Source organism: Hemibagrus wyckioides, linkage group LG19, assembly GCF_019097595.1.
Source record: "Hemibagrus wyckioides isolate EC202008001 linkage group LG19, SWU_Hwy_1.0, whole genome shotgun sequence".
Lineage (NCBI taxonomy): Eukaryota > Metazoa > Chordata > Actinopteri > Siluriformes > Bagridae > Hemibagrus > Hemibagrus wyckioides.
The window spans coordinates 8,622,227-8,642,344 of NC_080728.1; the positions used below are offsets into that span (position 1 = coordinate 8,622,227).

Below are 20,118 nucleotides of genomic sequence, written 5' to 3' on the forward strand. Positions count from 1 at the left end.
TCAAACCCCTCCCTTTGCAATTTAAAGGACATCTTTGAACCTGCTGTAAAGCAACCATAAAGCACAATACTATTAATGTACATGATCACAGGGAAGGTTTTACCTGGGAGTTGGGTTGTATTTTGTTTGTGCCAAGCATTTTGCTTGCCTTAAAACAGATCTACAGCTACTACATCTACATTTTTACCAGGGCCTTTTTCAGAAATGGTTTTCTTCTGACCACTCTCCAATAGATCTCTGTAACTGGACACTTCTCATAATAATAATTTCAATACAAGACTTTACATGCAGTGTCTTCATTCATTCTTCATTACAGTAGTATAGATCTGATACGTCATTTTATCTGTGATATCTTCTAACCTCAGATATAGTGTTGGACATAGGTGGATGTAAAATGAACACAGTTGTACCCAGTTTAACATATTTAATGGGAGTTCTCGAAGATAAAATATTATTCATAATTTAGATTAGAAAGAATAGAATAAAAAAGAAAGGAAGGAGAATACTTATCATTTATATCGATGTAGTTTATATATATATATATATATATATATATATATATATATATATATATATAAACTAAAACTAACTAAAGCCATGAGAAGCATGAGAAGGTACAGAAAGTTATTATTCAGAAATGCACCAACCTCATCCATAGACAAATATATTAAAATATAATTGTATGCTAGATAAAGCATGTAAATATTAACAGTTTTTAATCTGAGTTGAGTTAATGCCAGCACCCTTTCAAAATGATCAGATAGCCAAATGTGTCCAGTAAAGGAAGCTTGTATAAGTATTTACATTGCAGATAAATACCACTGGATGGCCAAGACTATTTACAAGAACATTACAACTAAGTGTAATAGAACATTTAAAGGAGAGTCCTGATGGGTTAGTGATATCAATGGAATTGCCTAAAAGGATGATACAAATGTGAAATAAATATTTCTTGACAGAGAATTAGCATAGTAAAATCTTTATATAGTATTTGTAAAATTCCTTTAGGATAAATTTCAATTTAATTTCAATTTTATTTGTATAAAGCTTTTAACAAAGTTCTATTTTTAACATTGAAGACATGTTTTAACATGAAGTCTGTCTTGCTGAAGATATTAAATGTTAGACTTAGTAGAAGCCTTTATTTTTGTCACAGTGAAATTCTTTTTTTTTTTTTTTTTTTTTACATATCATTGATTTGGAAGTTGGGGTCAGAGGTCAGCACAACTGGAGCAAAAAGTCTTTTTCAGCCTTGCTCAAAGGCCCAACAGTGGCAGCTTGGCGGTGCTAGGGTTTGAGCCCCGACCTATCAGTCAACAACCCAGAGCCTTAACCACTTTTTAACACTGATTATTAGGTATGCTTATTATAATGTAATGGTTAAGTATAATATGCATAGTGTGCAGAGTGGAAACAGGGACTCTGGCAAGATTAGCTATGTATAACTAAGGGGGTCCAGAAGGTGACACAGACATGAGAACACCTTGGAACATTAAGTGGCAAGCCATACTTTCAAATCTTACAAATCCGTGTGATGATGATGTATGAGAGTGGTGGGGGTGACAACATCCAGAAATCAAAAAATTCCAGTTCACCAAAACACTGTATGCCTGTGAAACCTCCAGACCTGCTAATTTAGCTAAGAAAAAAAAACTGTGAACTTGACTAAATAAAAATATTTTAGCCTAGACCTGGATTAACCAGGCATTAATTGGAAGGATGTTCTATAACTGTGGGCTTTTTTTTTTATAACATATTACTTATCTTAGCGATGAAAGAAGGCTGTCCGAGTAATGTTATATACATGATCTTCAAATGAAAGACTGGAGTCAATAATTGTACCAAAGACTTTTTCTGTTGCACATGTTGAAACAGAAAGACCATCCAGAGTTAATCTGTAATCAGAAAGCTTACTTCTGTCTGCATGTAGTCCTAGTACAAGTGGTTCTATGTTGTATGAATTAAGTAAAAGGAAGTAAATAAGCATCCATTGTCTGATGTCCTTTATAAATTCCTCAACTTTATTATGCTCATCTGCCTTTGCTGAAACACACAACAGTGTGTCATCAGTATTACAGTGGAAGTTACTGGTAAGCTAAGAAATACATAAGTGCCCTGTTTTACATCGATTCCGATTTTACGTCGCTCATCCTTAAATATTAAATTGAAAAATTAAATCCAATTTACGGCACTTTACACAACCTTACGTTGGTCCCTCCATCGCATAGAAACAATGAAAAATGGCTAATTAAACCAAACTAAACAAAATTCTTTTTATAAAATAAGAAAATACATATATTCAGTCATAGTGTCATTTTAGGGAGCTACAGCACTTTATAGGGGCATTTCCGACTTACGGCGAAAATCAACTTACGTTGCATTTCTTGGAACCAATTAATGACATAGGGTCGGGTATGACTGTAATTGTGCCTCAAAATAGCATGTATAGAGAGCAGCACTGGGCCTAAAACAAAACCTTGCAGAAGATCAAACTTTACCATTGTATGCACAGTCACTATTTATATTTACAAACTGATAACGATCAGTCAAATAAGACAGTAAGGCAGTAAGGGCTGTTCCCTTAATACACAACATTTTCTAGTCTATCATGAACAATAGTATGACTAATGGTGTCAAAAACAACGCTAAGGTCAAACTACAGGGACTGTCGAGAGGCAAGTAGTACGTCAATTACCACTTTAACTAACACTGTCTCTGTGCTATGATGAGACCTAAATCCTGACTGATACATTTCATGAATGCTATTCTTATGTAAGTATGAGCATGTCTGCTGTGCTACAACCTTTTCTAGGTTCATGGAGATAAAGGAGATGTTTGATATTGGTCTATAGTTGGACAGATGATAGAGTCAGGCTTTTTAATCAGGGGTATAATAATTGTTTGTTTAACAGGTTTAATTAGCCAATGCTAAGGGAAGAGCTTAGATAAGGGATCTAGTGCACATGACTTAAAATTAAATGAGTGAAATTAATATCTCGAAGGGGAGTAAAACATACTAAACACTGATCTAAATAATATTGACAATATCAAATTGTCTGGTTCCAAATATATGCCTGACTTCTGTGGTGGTCTTATTCCTTGCTAATTTTCAAACATGATTATATAAAAATCAGGGATTACTTTTGTTATCTTCAATTCAGGTTTAAATATACACTGATCTAGTAACACTAAGAAATTTTCTGTAGCTTGGAAGGCTGTCCTTCCATGGTGCTTGAAATATTACTAATTTAGTTTGATGCCATACTAATATTTTTAATAATTTCTAATATTCTAATGGTTTGTTTTAAGGTACATGTGTGTTCATTATATCAGGGTGCTAGTTTTTTCTCTCTAATTATTTTTCTTTTAAGCTATCTAGAGTGTAGTGGAACGTTGACTCAGTCACCTGATCAATTTCTGGGGGGTCAGATGCAGATTCATTCATCGTTGATCATTTTGTAAGACTATTGATAAAACTGTCCACAGTAGCTGAGACATTTGACATGATAATGTGGCTTAGTGCAAAAATTATGACAAAGACACACTTTAGACTTTTATTACCCTGAAAATATAACTAATCAACAGACCATTCAAATTAGAAGCAGGCTTTAAGGCCAGGTTAATTAATCATCATAATCATCATCATGATGGGGTTTAAGCCCCAGCACCACTAAGCTCCACTGCTGGGCAATTGAGCAAGGCCCTTAACCCTCCCTGCTCCAGGGGCACTATATCATAGCTGCCCCTGTGCTCTGACCCCAACTTCCTCAGCTGGGATATGTGAAGAAAAGAATTCCACTGTGCTGTAATGTATGCGTGGCAATAATAAAGGCAATAATAATAATAATTATCATTATCATCATCATCATCATCATCATTATCATCAATGACAACAACAACATCAACATAGCACAAAGTTTACAAAGTGCTGTATGCCATTATGACATGGCCCAGTGAAAAGTGTTCACCCTATTGGGAGATTTTAAATTTAGATGCCACAGCCATCTGTAGTCAGGAGCCAAGAGCAAGCAAACTTGTCTCTGCATACTTTTTGTTGTAAATGTCATAAATACATTCTCACATGTTGGCATGGTGTTTGTGAATAAATGCCAAGTAGTGAAATGTCATGCAATGTCATGGATTGTCAATTAGAGTGTGTTTAAACACAAGGTTGCTTATAAATGCAGTTACACACTGGAGAGCTATCCTGAAGGTTGCTTTGGAGCATATGGTAGAATGATGTTTATGAAGAAGCATAAAATCTGGCAATTTAAATTAAAATGCAAGTAAACTGGATAACTGCACACTTGGTATACAGGTATACAGATGTTCCTATTAAAGTGAATGGCAAGAGTATATTGAATAAATATTGATTACATTGAAATGAATATTTTATATACAGTCCTCTCAAAACATTTTTGTGTGAGATCAAAAGATGGATGAATATAAGGCAAAAGATGTTAAAATGTGCTAAACGTCTTGGCACTTTTGCTACCACCTCATTTTTAGGTGAGAAAAACTATTGGAACAAGTAGTCTTAAAGTAAATAACACTTAATATTTGGTTGCATCTTTTAATCTTTTTTAATCTCAAACCCAAATGTTTTTGGTGTAGCCAGATAGCAAAACAAAAAAAATTGGCAGTCAAGTGACATGGGACTTTGTGTATTTTTTGCTTACATAGCTGATAAGGAAAACATTTTCCAAAATTAAATTGCTTCTTTGGAAACATTGTCTACATGTTTTCTTACACAACTGCAACATCCTGCTTCTCTGGAAAGTTTGTCTACATGTTTGCTTACGACATTCATACAAAATATCCAGCTTCTCTGAAAAATTGTTGCAAATTCACAGCGCTTCACTTTTCCCACATTTTGCTATGTTACAGCCTTAATCCAAAATGGATTAAATTAATTGTTTTCCTTTAAATTTCTACAAACAATACCCCATAATGACAACGTGAAAGAAGTTTGTTTGAAATCTTTGCAAATTTATTAAAAATAAAAAACAAAAAAACACATATACCTAAGTAGTCTTTGCTCAATACTTTGTTGAAGCACCTTTGGCACCAGCACAAGCTTGGCCCAACTATTTTTGGGACGTTTCTCCCATTCTGGTGTCCTTCAGACATGACACTTGCCGTTCAGACCAGAGTTCAATCTTTATTTCATCAGACCAGAGAATTTTGTTTCTCATGGTCTGAGAGTCCTTCAGGTGCATTTTGGCAAACTCCAGGCAGGCTGTCATGTGCCTTTTACTGAGGAGAGGCTTCTGTCTGGCCATTCTACCATACAGGCCTGACTGGTAGAGTCCGGCAGAGATGGTTGTTCTTCTGGAAGGTTCTCCTCTCTCCACAGAAAAATGCTGGAGAAACATCTCAAGGATGATGAGTGTCATGGCAAAGGCTGTGAATACTTATGTACATGTGATTTTTCATTTATCATTTTTAATTCCAAACCAACTTCTTTCACATTGTCATTATGGGTCATTGTTTGTAGAATTTTGAGGAAAATAATTAATTTAATCCATTGTAGATGACCTGCAGGACATCTACAGCAAGCGGTGCCGGATCAGGGCCAGGAAGATTGTGAAGGACCTCAGCCACCCCAACAATGGACTCTTCTCTGTTGCGTTCAGGGAAGCACTTCCGCTCCATGAAGGCAAACACAGAGAGAATGAGGAGGAGCTTCTTCCCGCAGGCCATTCGGAGTCTGAACCAGGAAACACCTAGAACCTGATACAGATATGGGGACTCTCTCTGCTTTTTTTTTCATCACTTTTCATCACTTTGCACAACCTCGCATATTTGCACAAACTGACACTTTGACACTGGACTGGCACAAGTCACTTTATACAATTATTCCAACACATGGACACTTTGATGATAAACACTGGATCACCTCAATATATGCCATATACACATACATCCCATCACGTTCATGTCTGCATTTATGTGTATATACAGTATGTGTGTATACCACTTTTATATATATATATATATATATATATATATTATTTATCTACTTGCACCTATATTTTCATATTCTCACACCTATATTTTCATATTTTATTTTATTTTTATTTATCTATGTTATATTTTATTTTACTTTATTTTCTATTTTCTATTTTTATACTTTTAAGATAATCTAGTTTTATTTTTATCTTTATTTTTATGGATCTCTTTCTCAATAATTTTTTATAAATGTTTACATACTGGACAGTCGTGAAAAAACGTTTCACTGCATGTCGTACTGTGTATGTATATGTATGTGACAAATAAAATTTGAATTTGAAATCTGAATTTGAATTTTTGGAATCTTCCAGACTATTTAAAGAAACAGTCGACTGCAGTCGATGCAAACATTTGACCCACTGAAAATATGATATAGTAAAAAAAAAAAAAAAAAACACTGAAAAATATTTAGAGATATTCAAAAACTAAATATCTTGTAGCTGTTATTATGAAATGACCTCTTGTATGAATGAAATAGATAAAATGTCCTTTTAAAACTGTTTTTTCCCAGCCATGTGAGAAAACAATCCCGAAGCTAAAAAGCATAAGCACAGCATAAGAGTGTTAACATCTAATAGTTTACTTTGTGTGGTGTCATGGACTGCTGAACAGTTCCCTGCCACAACAACAGAGGGCGGTCTGGCAGGGTTTCTGTCCAGTAGTCTATAACAGAACCTCCAACAAGTACATGGGAACATAAAGAAACCCTGCCAGACCGCCCTCTGGTGTTCTGGCAGGGAACTGTCCAGAAGTCCATGACACTGTGATTTAATGGTATGTTTAAAATCATATAAACGAATATAAATGTTAAGGTCAAAAGTATTGTCTGTAAAAATCCACTTATTCTCTTGTAATCAGTTCTCACTTCATTATAATTTTGAACTCTATAAAACAATTAAGGTACAAATAAAAACAATGAGGTATCACCAAAGATGGCACATTTAAGAATACTGATTGAAATACAAAATAAATGGCTTACTCAAAGAGCGTGTGTTGTAACTAGCAATTTCAGGAACACATATAATCTTGTAAGAGAATTCCTAGCACAGAAAAGCTCACATCACAAACTGTACACTGTACAAGATTTTCATCATGTAATCAGCATTGTTTGTTTTTGCCACATTAGAATTCAGATACTGGTCTCTCTATCCAGCTCTTCCTTGCACTTCACAATAGCTGACGGGGCATTTACATTATCCTTGGCCATGTTGTTGGCTTCTGGCTCTGTGTCTTTGGCCTGGTTTTCTAGTGCCAGCTGCTGTTGGTAGAGTGATATTCTTTTTAATAGTACTGCCCAGAGCAGAAAGGCCAGAGCAGACAGGCCATAGATGAGACCCAAGAAAGTCACTCTGCAGGGTAAAAACAGTCATGTAAAAAGGTATACACTACTTTAGTCTTCCAGTGTTGTTCCTGACAGTTTTTGAAGCCTGTAATGTAGATCTTGATAATATCCAAAAAATACCCAGTTTAAGTTTATCACACCAATTAGACTCACATGCTCTATGTTGGGCAAAATAAAGAGGAACATATATATCGCTTATTGCACCCATCATGACACACAAGGTATACTCTCTAACAGTTTTTAAACAGTAACTAATTACACAAGAGTCTATTGTAATATATATATTGCATACTATCAAAGATAAATGTACTAAAAATTCACTACTGAAATTTATAACCTTTTTCTGTTTTATGAATATGTATATATTCACCTAAATGCATCAGCATTGTAAAGTCGACATGCGCCTCTGCCTCCACATCGCTTTGTTCCCCACTTCAGACATGTCCTGTCAATCAAAGCTCCAAAATATATTGTTGGAGGGATTCCACCTGAAAATAATCCATGATTGTATCAAACACTGTAGTGTTATCTTGCTTTGTCATCAGTATAATCTAAATGTTGAATAGATGTGAAATGCTAATCCTCTTACCCAGAGTCCTGACTATTAACGTCTGCATTCCAAGAGCCAAAGACTTCAAGTCTGGTTGAATAGTCCTAAAAGGTAGAGGAGACGATTATTTTTATCAAAATCTGATAAGCTTGAAGGCAAACATACCAAAGTTTATGAATGGCTTACCTGAGCAGAATAATATATGCAGGAGTGGCTCCACTGGCTGAGACAAAGGCCCCTAATACAGTCATCACCATGTAAATCTTAAATATGTAGTCACAGTCGTCCTTGCGTGGACATTGCCCCAACACTGCAGACATGTTTACACTAGGGAGCGGTGCTTCAGCAATACATGAGCAGTTGTGAAAGATCTTTAAAGAAAAAAGAAAAAAAATCCACTTTGTTAAATATCTAATGTTAAATGCTAATTATGATGATAAGTGTAAATGGTTAGCAGTTCAGGAACTGGCAGTGAATTAATCATTATTTATAATATGATTCTCAATATCTGTAGCTGGTATTTTAATATAATGCCTATTTTAATCAGCTTGCTGGATCTCTTTTCAGAATGACTTTAATTTCTTGCTCCTCCTTAAAATGCTTTATCTATTGTGCAATAGTGTGTGAAATTAAGGTTTTACCCCCAGACCAAGTATATTTGGCTGAGTGTCTCTTATAAAGCACTAATTTTTCCTTTCACTATTTGGGAAGTGTTTAATATCTGAGTGAGGGTCGCTGAAGCACGTGCAACCACACTAAATATAGCAAGTATAGCACAGAAACTTTTTTTTTAACATAAAGTGACATCTGCGGGGAAAATTACAGACAGAATTTAAAACAGAATTTGGCAGAATATAATTTGGCCTGTAATTTTCTCAGAGCAGTATGGAGAAAAATATCAACAAGGCCAATCCAGAGGAAAATAAAATCACAGATTAGCACCTGTAAATTAGGAAATTACCCCAGGCCTCTATGTTAATTTGGTCCCATTCAGATAGAGTGAAATATATAGATTTTAAGAGCAAACATTAATAAATCATTCATAAATACAGAAGGTAAAAATGCCTGATGGCAGATTTTGAACTAGACTTATTCAGCTTCTCAAAGCTTATGGAATTTTTCAATTTGGTGTTATTCAAGAAAAAAAACACTAGAAATTGTAAGAGCCACTGGATTTGGTACAACACATTGCTACTGAAGTTGATCTTTCTCCTGCCATGATCTAGTGCAGATATGCAGCTGAAAAAGCCAGACTGATCTGGTGTGGATTACTTATGGTCTTGATAGTACCCTGGATATTCAAGCAGAGAAGCTCACCATGTCCTTGCCGTATCCAGTGGATCTCTGGCAGCCTGCAAGGCAGGGTGTGGAATATGTCAGGCCGTTGTAGGCACATACTGGGTCCCAGTGTTTCAGAGAGCAGGAGCACCCTGAGTTACACTGGGACACCAAACTCTGTTGCTGTGAGGAAATGTTTGGAAAACTGCCAGGGAGAAACAGAGACCAAAATCATCATTAGCATTGGTTGTTCAAAAGGGAAGAAAATCACCAAGTAGCTGTAACTATTAATATATAACTATATCCTACTTAAAATGTAATCATTTTAGATGCTGTAAAAGAACAAGACTCAAGCTCTATTTGACATAATTACATCTGTATTATACCACCAAAAATTTTAAAGTAATTTTATTTTGAAAACTTGCTTAGTGAAGTTGATAATACTTTATAATTTCTATCATGAGAGACTGACATGGAGATGTCAGTCGTTCAAGGAATTTTTATCAAGCAACCCACAGTCAGACAAGATTTACAAAATGCATCTATATGACAAAATTGTGCAAAGCATATAAACTGTTTTATTATATTATGACACGATGACATTAAATCCCATAGCCTATAATTTTATTATATATTTGAGGTAATTTAATAATTAATAATTGTGATTATTAGTGTTATGCTTTATGTATTCAATATATATTGATGGAATATGTATATGAAGATTTTAAGAATTTACCATATGGAACTTTTTTGTCTTGTCTCACTGTGTGTAATTGAGGTTAACAACACAGCATAAACCTATAAACATGATGTAAGGTTACTCTTCCAGGTGCTCTGAACTATAACACTCTGAACTATAACACTCTATAACGCTCTGAGTGCTATAACACTCACACCCGAATGTCTTATTTAAATCTTGCCTGCTCTCACGATTTTGCACACAGTTTCATTCACCTAATTATTCTATCTCAACACATATTAGATTTAACAATTTTTAGACTGAATATCCAGATTGGTGCACCTTTTAAGTCTTTTATAAAGAGGGTTCAAATCACAAACATTCCCATCTTCAAAGCGCTCAACAAAATGAAAGAATGTAAGCAAACACTGCGATTGTATTTACCCCTCATAGGACACAGTAAGCCCTGCCACCTGTGTGTTTCCACAGTGCAGGAAGTACTGGCTCAGCATGAGAACAGAAGCAAGAAAACAGGTTGAAATAGACATCTTGGCTGCACCAAGTACACTCATTTGGAACTTTTTCATCACAAAGCCTCCTAAGACAATTCCCAAAGCCACAGCAGGTATATTCATAATGCCTGGTAGAAACAGAAAAAAAACAACTCCTTAAAAAATACATACATTTTGCTTATTCATAATACAATTATTAACTTTTGAGCCTTTTATGTGAAGGGTTTGTTTAATGTGTGCATACATAAAACTGGAAAATACTGTCATAAGTGAAAAGATAATGTTGGTCACCATATCCTTTTCTCTTTTGTTCTAATTATTAGGTGTTCAAGTTGTGCATAATGTCCACATATGTGCATATATGTTTTAAAATGAAGTTTAAACATGCCCCTTATCAGTTCATGTCTAGCTATTTTTGTGATTTGATTATCCAGTGATTTGTATTAGCAGCACTAGCTTGTAACAACAGCCCCTTCAAGCATTTTTGTAAATTATCTACAAGTTACAATGAATTTTTCCATGTTATGGTGCTGAAGCGGATATTGTTGCTGCTTAACATAGCAGTCTCTGGTTTCATACTGAGCTCAGGTTATAGACAATTAATGTGTTGTTAACAACAGTTGTAGTGTCACTACATGTACTTACACACACTATCACCACAAAGCAAATGTTCAACTTGTGTACTCATCTGAACTTTACCAGTACTGTTTGTTGTTCTGGTTCTTTAGACTTTTGCTCGCCTTTTGACCTTCATTGCCTCAGCCTTAGGTGTTGAATTTGTTTGCTGGGTATTTCATTTAATATCAGCTTCAGCTGCAACTGCATCTGTCTCAGCCTTCTACCTCATGGCAATTGGGACATGGCACTTAACCATTACATTCTTATCTCAGAATTTACAATGCTACATTCTCTCTAAGATTTAGCTTTACACTTCAAAATAAAAACATGAATAAATCAGGTAACGTATTTCTAATGGTTCTACACTATATTGCCAAAAGTATTTGCTCACCCATCCAAATAATCAGAATCAGGTGTTCCAATCACTTCCATGGCCACAGGTGTATAAAATCAAGCACCTAGGCATGCAGACTGTTTTTACAAACATTTGTGAAAGAATGGGTCGCTCTCAGGAGCTCAGTGAATTCCAGCGTGGAACTGTGATAGGATGCCACCTGTGCAACAAATCCAGTCGTGAAATTTCCTCGCTCCTAAATATTCCACAGTCAACTGTCAGCTGTATTATAAGAACGTGGAAGTGTTTGGGAACGACAGCAACTCAGCCACGAAGTGGTAGGCCACGTAAACTGACGGAGCGGGGTCAGAGGATGCTGAGGCGCATAGTGCGAAGAAGTCGCCAACTTTCTGCAGAGTCAATCGCTACAGACCTCCAAACTTCATGTGGCCTTCCGATTAGCTCAAGAACAGTGCGCAGAGAGCTTCATGGAATGGGTTTCCATGGCTGAGCAGCTGCATCCAAGCCATACATCACCAAGTGCAATGCAAAGCGTCAGATGCAGTGGTGTAAAGCACGCCGCCACTGGACTCTAGAGCAGTGGAGACGCGTTCTCTGGAGTGACGAATCGCGCTTCTCCATCTGACAATCTGATGGACGAGTCTGGGTTTGGCGGTTGCCAGGAGAACGGTACTTGTCTGACTGCATTGTGCCAAGTGTAAAGTTTGGTGGAGGGGGGATTATGGTGTGGGCTTGTTTTTCAGGAGCTGGGCTTGGCCCCTTAGTTCCAGTGAAAGGAACTCTGAATGCTTCAGCATACCAAGACATTTTTGGACAATTCCATGCTCCCAACTTTGTGGGAACAGTTTGGAGCTGGCCCCTTCCTCTTCCAACATGACTGTGCACCAGTGCACAAAGCAAGGTCCATAAAGACATGGATGACAGAGTCTGGTGTGGATGAACTTGACTGGCCTGCACAGAGTCCTGACCTCAACCCGATAGAACACCTTTGGGATGAATTAGAGCGGAGACTGAGAGCCAGGCCTTCTCGTCCAACATCAGTGTGTGACCTCACAAATGTGCTTCTGGAAGAATGGTCAAAAATTCCCATAAACACACTCCTAAACCTTGTGGACAGCCTTCCCAGAAGAGTTGAAGCTGTTACAGCTGCAAAGGGTGGACCGACGTTATACTGAACCGTAGGGATTAGGAATGGGATGTCACTTAAGTTCATATGCGAGTCAAGGCAGGTGAGCGAATACTTTTGGCAATATATTGTATATAAATGAAGAAAACACTTACCTATCAGTAAAATAACCTTAGATGGAGACTGGCCATAAATCTGCTCCATGTATTTGGGCTTAAATGTGATCATTCCAATAAAACTGTTGACCTGGACCAAACCGGTGCAGATGATAAGCACGTATATAGAGTTACTGAAAAGCCTCCTCAATGATGGCAGGAAATCTATAGTATTAACCAAAAATACACAGTCAACAAACATTATCTGACATTTAATGCACTATACACAACAGCTTTCAGTAACACTTTAATTTCCTGAAAGATGGACAATGAAGTGCTATACATGATATACTAAGCCACTTTAGTGCACGATTTGCTATGTGAAATGAACAGTAACAGTTCGTTTGGATTTGATATTATCTACTGCCTGCCTGCAGCCAGTCTGGTTGAATTAATCAACATGTCAACAGATTTTTTGAGTGGTAATTTTTTAATACTAAATGATCAAAAAACTATTCAAATTAACTGAGAATGTTCTTATTAGTAGAGAAGTACCTTTGGCCATGGCAACCATGTTGACAGGTTCAGCTTTCTCAGGCAGTGGAGTGTTTTTGCTCTCCACCAGGATAAAAGAATCTTGCTCACTGTGATCGACCTCTTGGCTTTTACTGGCATCGCCCTCTGCTTGCTTAGGCAGTGACCTGGGCAGGAACCAGAATGGGATTCCAGCCAGTAACATCACAGAACCAGTGACTAGGAAGCCAAGCCACCAGGCTCCCACCCAACGTGTGTCTTTGTGGTTAATTGATATGCTGTCTGTGGACACAGAGTGGAAAAGCAGATGGATTAACTGATGTAAAACGTATACAGTTACAGACCATGTGTACTTCTTTGAACTAATGGAAGTGGAGTGATAACTTAGTGACAGACTGCTCATTTATAAAACACTAAAACTTAGTCAATAATATAGATGGCTTTGATGGAAATATGGGGATGATAGATAGATAGATAGATAGATAGATAGATAGATAGATAGATAGATAGATAGATAGATAGATAGATAGATAGATAGATAGATAGATAGATAGATAGATAGATAGATAGATAGATAGATGTTACCTAAGTCTGCAGTTCCAAAATCCACATAAATTTTGGCACAGAAGGAACCCAGCATAAAGCCAACCATAGGCCCCAGGATACCAAAACACTGTATACATGCTGTGTTTTAAAAGGGACACAGTGGCATCAGCCATTAGGAATAACCAATTCTTATCACAGTACACATGTCAGACAATTAGGTTATGGAAACTGGGAGAGAGAGAGAGAGAGAGAGGGAAAGAGAGAGAGAGAGAGAGAGAGAGAGAGAGAGAGAGAGAGAGAGATAAACTGATTTCCAATATCACTGTATATCATTTAGTAGCATGATAATATGATCATTTTACTTTCCCTGCCATACAAAGTTATTACTCATTAACATAATTGTTAAACAACCTATAATGATATATGAGTGTGTAGTGCATGCTACTGAGCATTATTATTAAGCATTATTAATTTGACTATGTGCTATGTCCAAACACTAAGCTTGGTAAGCATTGGTAGGCCTTGGGGTGTGTTCTGTTTCTTCATACCAATGTACAAAGCTGTGTTCTCTTTTCTGGCAAAGTCATCCATGTAAGACAGTCCAAGAGGCATCACTGGAGTCTCTCCAATCCCTCGTAGCATGTTACCCAGAAACACGATGACCCATAAAGAGGATCCTGCTGTTTTTTCACACTCTGCAAAAGGTTACATTCAGACAACTATAAACACTGCCTAATGGGTGCTGATATCATACAACATCCCATGCTAGGAATGTTGATGAACTGAATGATTTTGAAATAATGTTTAATTTAACCAGACACATCATTAAGGATAAATTCGTATTTAAATTAGCAGACTGAAAAGCTGCAAAGCCACCTGGCAAAGATCCAAGATCAAGGTGTAGAGAAGATAAGCAAAAAATTTGAAAAAAAGTGAATAAGAAAAAAAAAACAATCATTTTTGGTTTTGGTTTGGACAGTGTTTCAGGCAGAAGGCATAATTTTCCCTAGTCACAGACACTTTTCTTGCAGGGGAGAGAGTAATAATAATTAATACTGTCTTATATTGTGTTGTGTTGTCTGATTATAGTGGGGATACAGTTTATCTGGGTCTTGATAAACAAAAGGGGGTTCTGGTGCCATCAAACCCTTTTAGATGATTCAGAATGCTACAGTGCAAACCAGCCTGAAAGGACACACATCACACCCCTCTTCATCTCCTTCCACTTGCTTCAACTAGCTGCCCGCATCAAATTCAATGCCTTGATGCTCACCTACAAGTTTGTCTAGAACAGCACACCCTTACCTTAACACTCACACTCCTTATGTTCCCTGATTTATGCTCCTTCCCGCAACCTGCAGTCAGCTAATGACTAATGCCTGTTGTGCCTACTTGCTGAGGCATGAGGTTCCTTTTAATAACCTTTAAACTGACTGTCCATCTGTGGTGGAATGAACTTCCAATTTTTCTTTAAAAAATGGCTAAACACCCACTTTTTCATGTACTCTTAACTAACCCCTAACTTGTCCCCACTCAAGAAACATTACTAGCTCTTGCACGTCTACATTGTGCACTTTGTCTTCTGCTTGATATATCACTTTGTTTATATTTCCTCCTTTGTAAGTCACTTTGGATAAATGCAAATGTTTTGGAAAAAGGAGTGGGCAATTTAAATAATTAGTGTATTCCTGTGTGTAATTAATGGTGCTCTAATTTTATCCTGTGTATTTTTCACTCTGAGAGCATTCTGCTGAGCTTGTGTGCAATTGGAGGCTGTGGGAAAAAACTACACAAAACACTCATACGCCTACCTCATGAGTCACCTATTTATTGTGTTTCTTTATCTGGTATCTTTTGATTCAAGAGAGTGGCTGCCACTGACCTGTTTGAGCTGCGCTAGATTCATCTGCTTGTGAATGGCTCCCAGTTGGAAGACATGGATTCAGTATGGATTTAGTCTCATTGGAATCAGAGAAATGTCTGATTGTCGTCTCATACTGGTACCTGTCCAAAGACAAATTATAGCTGAGTCACTTTGCTAATAATGCAGAACTGTAAATGATGCATCCATGCAATACAGTACCATCACTACCAGTTTATTCTATGCCTCAAACACTGTTATTGCTGTAGTTTGGCTATGTAGTGTTTCCTTAGCAGGTTATCTCATGATTCTGTAGTAATGACTTTGGACTGTTTATCTTGCAGTGTTTGCCCTCTGTACACATTTCCCTGTGGTCTAGAGTTTTGACTTGGAAAGTCCAGACTATGACTTGTCTACAGGATTTTAATTTTTTTTTCTTCTGGTTAATAAAATCGGTACATGGAGTCTCTAAACAGTACAAATTGTACTTGTTATCTCACAGACTGAATCAGAGGTACATGAAAGTCCTGTGTTTGTACAGGAAATGGTTCTGGAAGCTTTCTCTCAGCAAATGAAGGAAACTGTTTATGCAGTTGGAGAATCGGTACATGCTTAGAACCTGGCAATTGTACACGGCTTCAGACATCAGCCCCAAAAAAGAAAAGATGAAGAGCGCGTTCTTCAGAGGACTTACTGTTATGATTTGTGTCAGTGAAACAAGAGCTGACTTTGTGGAGAAGTAAGGGTGAATGTACAGGTGGTAGATATGAGATTACTGCACAGGCTTGCTAATTTAACCACTAAGATAGGATGTGGAGCTTTAAATTGAAAGGGGCCACGTAAGATAGTTTGGGCACCATAGAAAAGGATGCACCCTGGCCAGCTGCAGCTAGATTTTTATTAGGCACGTCTCACTGAATGAGGTCCCTTGGACAGACGCAGGACCTCTGTCTATCAGTCTATACTGGTATGTTTATGGTGTATGTGTGCCATTCAATCCCAGGAATACCCCATAATTCTCAGTTTCCTGTGGCTTTCCCAGCCTAACATTGCAACTTCATTTCATGGAGCAAAGGAGCATTAACTGTGTAGAGGACCAATTGACATGGCACCTGTATACTTCTTCCACTGATGGAAAGTCCTGAAATAGATAAGGAAATCCTGATTCATTATCATCAACTTCTCTTAGGCCCTAGAACTGAGCAATTTTTCATTTACCAGTTACTGAAGGGTTTAACAAACTCGAATGGAAAACAAATTTCATCACCTGCAGACAATAGGAATATCTAGGAATGTTTTATGAACTGGTCAACATTCATAATTGCAATTAGAACTTTCATAATTGCAGTCTACAGTTTCTATGAGCCCCAGCCCACATCTCATAACATGACCCTCCATTCAAGCATTTGTGCCCATTGAGTCACCTGATTACTGTTGGAATGCATCAGTCTGCAATTCATACTGTTTCCATTCAAAAATCTTCACTGTCAATGTCACTTTGCCTGTGTTGTGTCTGTGGCTTGTTATCTGACTGATACCTGGATGTTTAGATTAATGTTTTGACCCCAGACTATGTAGACTACTGCCAATTACCCATTTGTCATTAAAGTATTATCTTGCTCATTGGCTTGTCTGTTTTGTTGTCTGCTACATACAGGTTAAACTAAACCAGAAAACCTGCACTTGTTTCTTTTTATTCTCTTCATTACACCCATGAATCACCGGTGATGCTATATCTTGTTTTGATCTCATTTCTACTGTTATTTTATTAAAGTAACAATTAGTAATTTCTTATATTACAACATGCATATCAATATTGGTTAGTCTTGAAAAAATTAGACTTGACAGTTAGTAAGCTGTTGTGTGCTTAATGCTGTCTCTAGTTATTAATGTTGTTGACCTTGAACTATTTATCTCTTCTTAGCACTTGGAATCCTCTGTAATTATTTGCCTAAATGTAGTTATATTGTAACTCACGGTCCCTGGAAAAAGTGAGGCAGGGCAGTGATGAAGGAACCAGCAGCCATGATCAAACATCCCACTCCAATCAGCCTAGGTCTGTGAAGCTTTGCTCCGAAATAACTCACAAATGCAATCACCAACAGGTTGCCTACACAAGTGAAGATAAACCAACCCAGCAGTTTATGAAAAAAGAATATCCATCTGGATCATTTCAGACGTAAGAATTTCATGCAGCATGACTTTACTTTGTAACCTTCATATAAAGCATTTGTAAATTACAGAGACAGTCAGCAAAATGTTATGACACATTAATCCACAGTGTTAGGTGAGGAGCTACTGTATATGTAGGTGAACATCTTTCTTCCTACCAATTTCAAAGCTTCCGTCAATTATTCCAATTTGGGAACTGGGAATTTCAAAGCGTCTCTCGATCTGTGTGACTGAGCTTTTCATGTAACTCCCCTGAAATGCTTTGGCAAAGTAGACAAAGGACAAGGAGGCCAGAAAACTCTAAAACACACAAACATTAGGAAAAACACAAGAAAAACAAAGACAAATTTAACATCGTATTGTGATAAGGCAGTGCAAGAGCAAATATTTTATAATGGATATATAAGATTATACTGTACATACACACTTCCTACTACTTCAAAGATAATTTAAAGTCACCATTTTCATTATGCTAGAGTGTGTGTGTGTGTTTGTGCATCTTTTTCTTTTTTTCTTTTTTTGTCCATTCTACTATTACTGTTATTATTATGCTGGTAGTGGTAAGAAAGTATATTTATTAGTTGCACTTTCATGAACTGTCTGCCTGCATATTATTGTTGTGTTCTTGTCTGTAGTTTATCAGTGTTCGTGGAGGAGGTATGAAGAGAAGCATGCAACAAAGAGAATCCATTGTGAAACTTTACTTATTGAAGCACAATTTTACAACAACTGGGGTTTATGCTCTTGGCCAGCGCTGATGGGTTTTTCTACAACCATCCGCACCAGAGCCTGCGAGCATACTAACACTAAATGTAAACAACATGTGAACTTGTCCCTGTGCAATGATGTAATCACATCTCCTTATGTGTATGCATAAAATAACTGTATAATATATATATTAGAAAGTTAGAAAGGTTACAAATAACCTGTCAACAGGATTCTGTTTTACACAACTTCACTATGTCTACTTATTACATAATTGCATAAAAATTATATACGGTATGTAATGTAAAATGTAAACTGTATTGTATGAGTTTTTCAAGGGAGAGAATCACTGACCTTTAGTTTGGAGCAGCATTGCTGTCTGGGTTGTTTCTTCTCCACACTCATGGTACCCTATATGTGAACAAGTGTGATTATAGTAAAGTTAACCCACAATTCAAGCTACCATTTTTGTGCATTTTGAACCTTTGAACATTATTTAAACCCTCAAAAAAAAAGCTGAAAGGAAGGACTCCTGTTGACCCTTTTTCAGTAGTCTTTCAGAGTGCACCACCCATTTCCTGGAAGAGGAAAGCTGTTTATAGATATCAAAGAATCTGGGGATCATTTGCTTTATCTATTTCCGTTTTAAATACCTTTCTCTGTTTTGTGAGGAAGACAATGAACATTATGTTTGGAACTAGAAGAAAGATCTTTTTAAGGTTTACATTCTGTGAGTTTGACTACCACGAGAGAGTGTATTTACTAAAATTCCTCTGCTTAGAGACATAAGTTTGAGTAATGTGTAAGAGTTGATACATATATAATAACATATATATAATAGGGGACCTAAAGGGGTTAAATAATATGTTTAATTATATTTGAAAATTTCATTTGTTCCATTTAAGAGAAATTTACCAAAAAATGCTAATAAAAAAATCTAACCTCTTTAAATGATCGCATAAAAGATCGAGTGAGAGCAAAAAAGTAAAAACTGAAAGAATGTGCTAAACATGAGAGGAATAGCATTGTTGACTGATTAATAATTAATGAATAATAATTGCAGTCATATTATAATTTCGTATTATTGCTTTTTCATGGAAAGCAGTGTTCTAATCGTAAAAGAGGGTCTTTTGATTCTAGTTCATTGAGTGATTAATGAACTACATTATGAATGTAGTTCATTGGGAATGTTTCCCAATTTCATATTTGTTTACATTAAAACAGGACAAATGCATATGTATACAAAATCATAGAATTATGAATAAATTAATCAGATATATAAAGCAATAAATTCACTTTACATTACAATTTTGCATATAGAATCTTTCACTTTAAACAATGTGCTATCACATTTCTATAACATTCAAAACTATTCAACACTTAAACGTTTAAAAAAATTTAATCTACTATGGTTTAATTAATTATGGGAATAGAGAAAAAGAAAGTGGTCAGTTACCTGCACTTAAGATCAGGTTCTTCAGAATGGAGAGTGAGAGAAACATGTATAAATAGAGTTGTGGCTTTCTAAATGGGACTTTGCACCAATCATGTTCCCCCATGACCCTGCAGTAATGCACCATTCACACACACACACCCTACCCCCAACACACACACACACACACAAACTATCAATGGATGAAGCTTTTTGATTGTGTTCTCAAGGTGAATGGCTCTTCAGAAGAGTCATATAGAAGATAATTGTGTCAGGAGACACAACATTACGCCACTGGCTC

At 36.6% G+C, this 20,118-nt stretch overlaps 1 protein-coding gene across 1 annotated transcript; it reads right to left on the reverse strand.

Moving 5' to 3' along the window:
- Nucleotides 1–5,031: 5,031 nt before the first annotated feature.
- On the reverse strand, nucleotides 5,032–19,942 carry LOC131370119 (solute carrier organic anion transporter family member 1C1-like). The gene is made up of 15 exons (XM_058417218.1): nucleotides 19,842–19,942; nucleotides 18,740–18,796; nucleotides 17,839–17,980; nucleotides 17,486–17,618; nucleotides 15,530–15,651; nucleotides 14,196–14,342; nucleotides 13,687–13,785; nucleotides 13,123–13,383; nucleotides 12,628–12,792; nucleotides 10,306–10,501; nucleotides 9,222–9,387; nucleotides 8,091–8,275; nucleotides 7,944–8,008; nucleotides 7,725–7,842; nucleotides 5,032–7,361 (listed from the first exon to the last, which is right to left on the reverse strand). The coding sequence occupies exons 2-15, from the start codon at nucleotides 18,788–18,790 to the stop codon at nucleotides 7,142–7,144; spliced, it is 2,070 nt and encodes a 689-aa protein (XP_058273201.1). The 5' UTR covers nucleotides 18,791–18,796; nucleotides 19,842–19,942; the 3' UTR covers nucleotides 5,032–7,141.
- Between the last annotated feature and the right edge of the window lie 176 nt (nucleotides 19,943–20,118).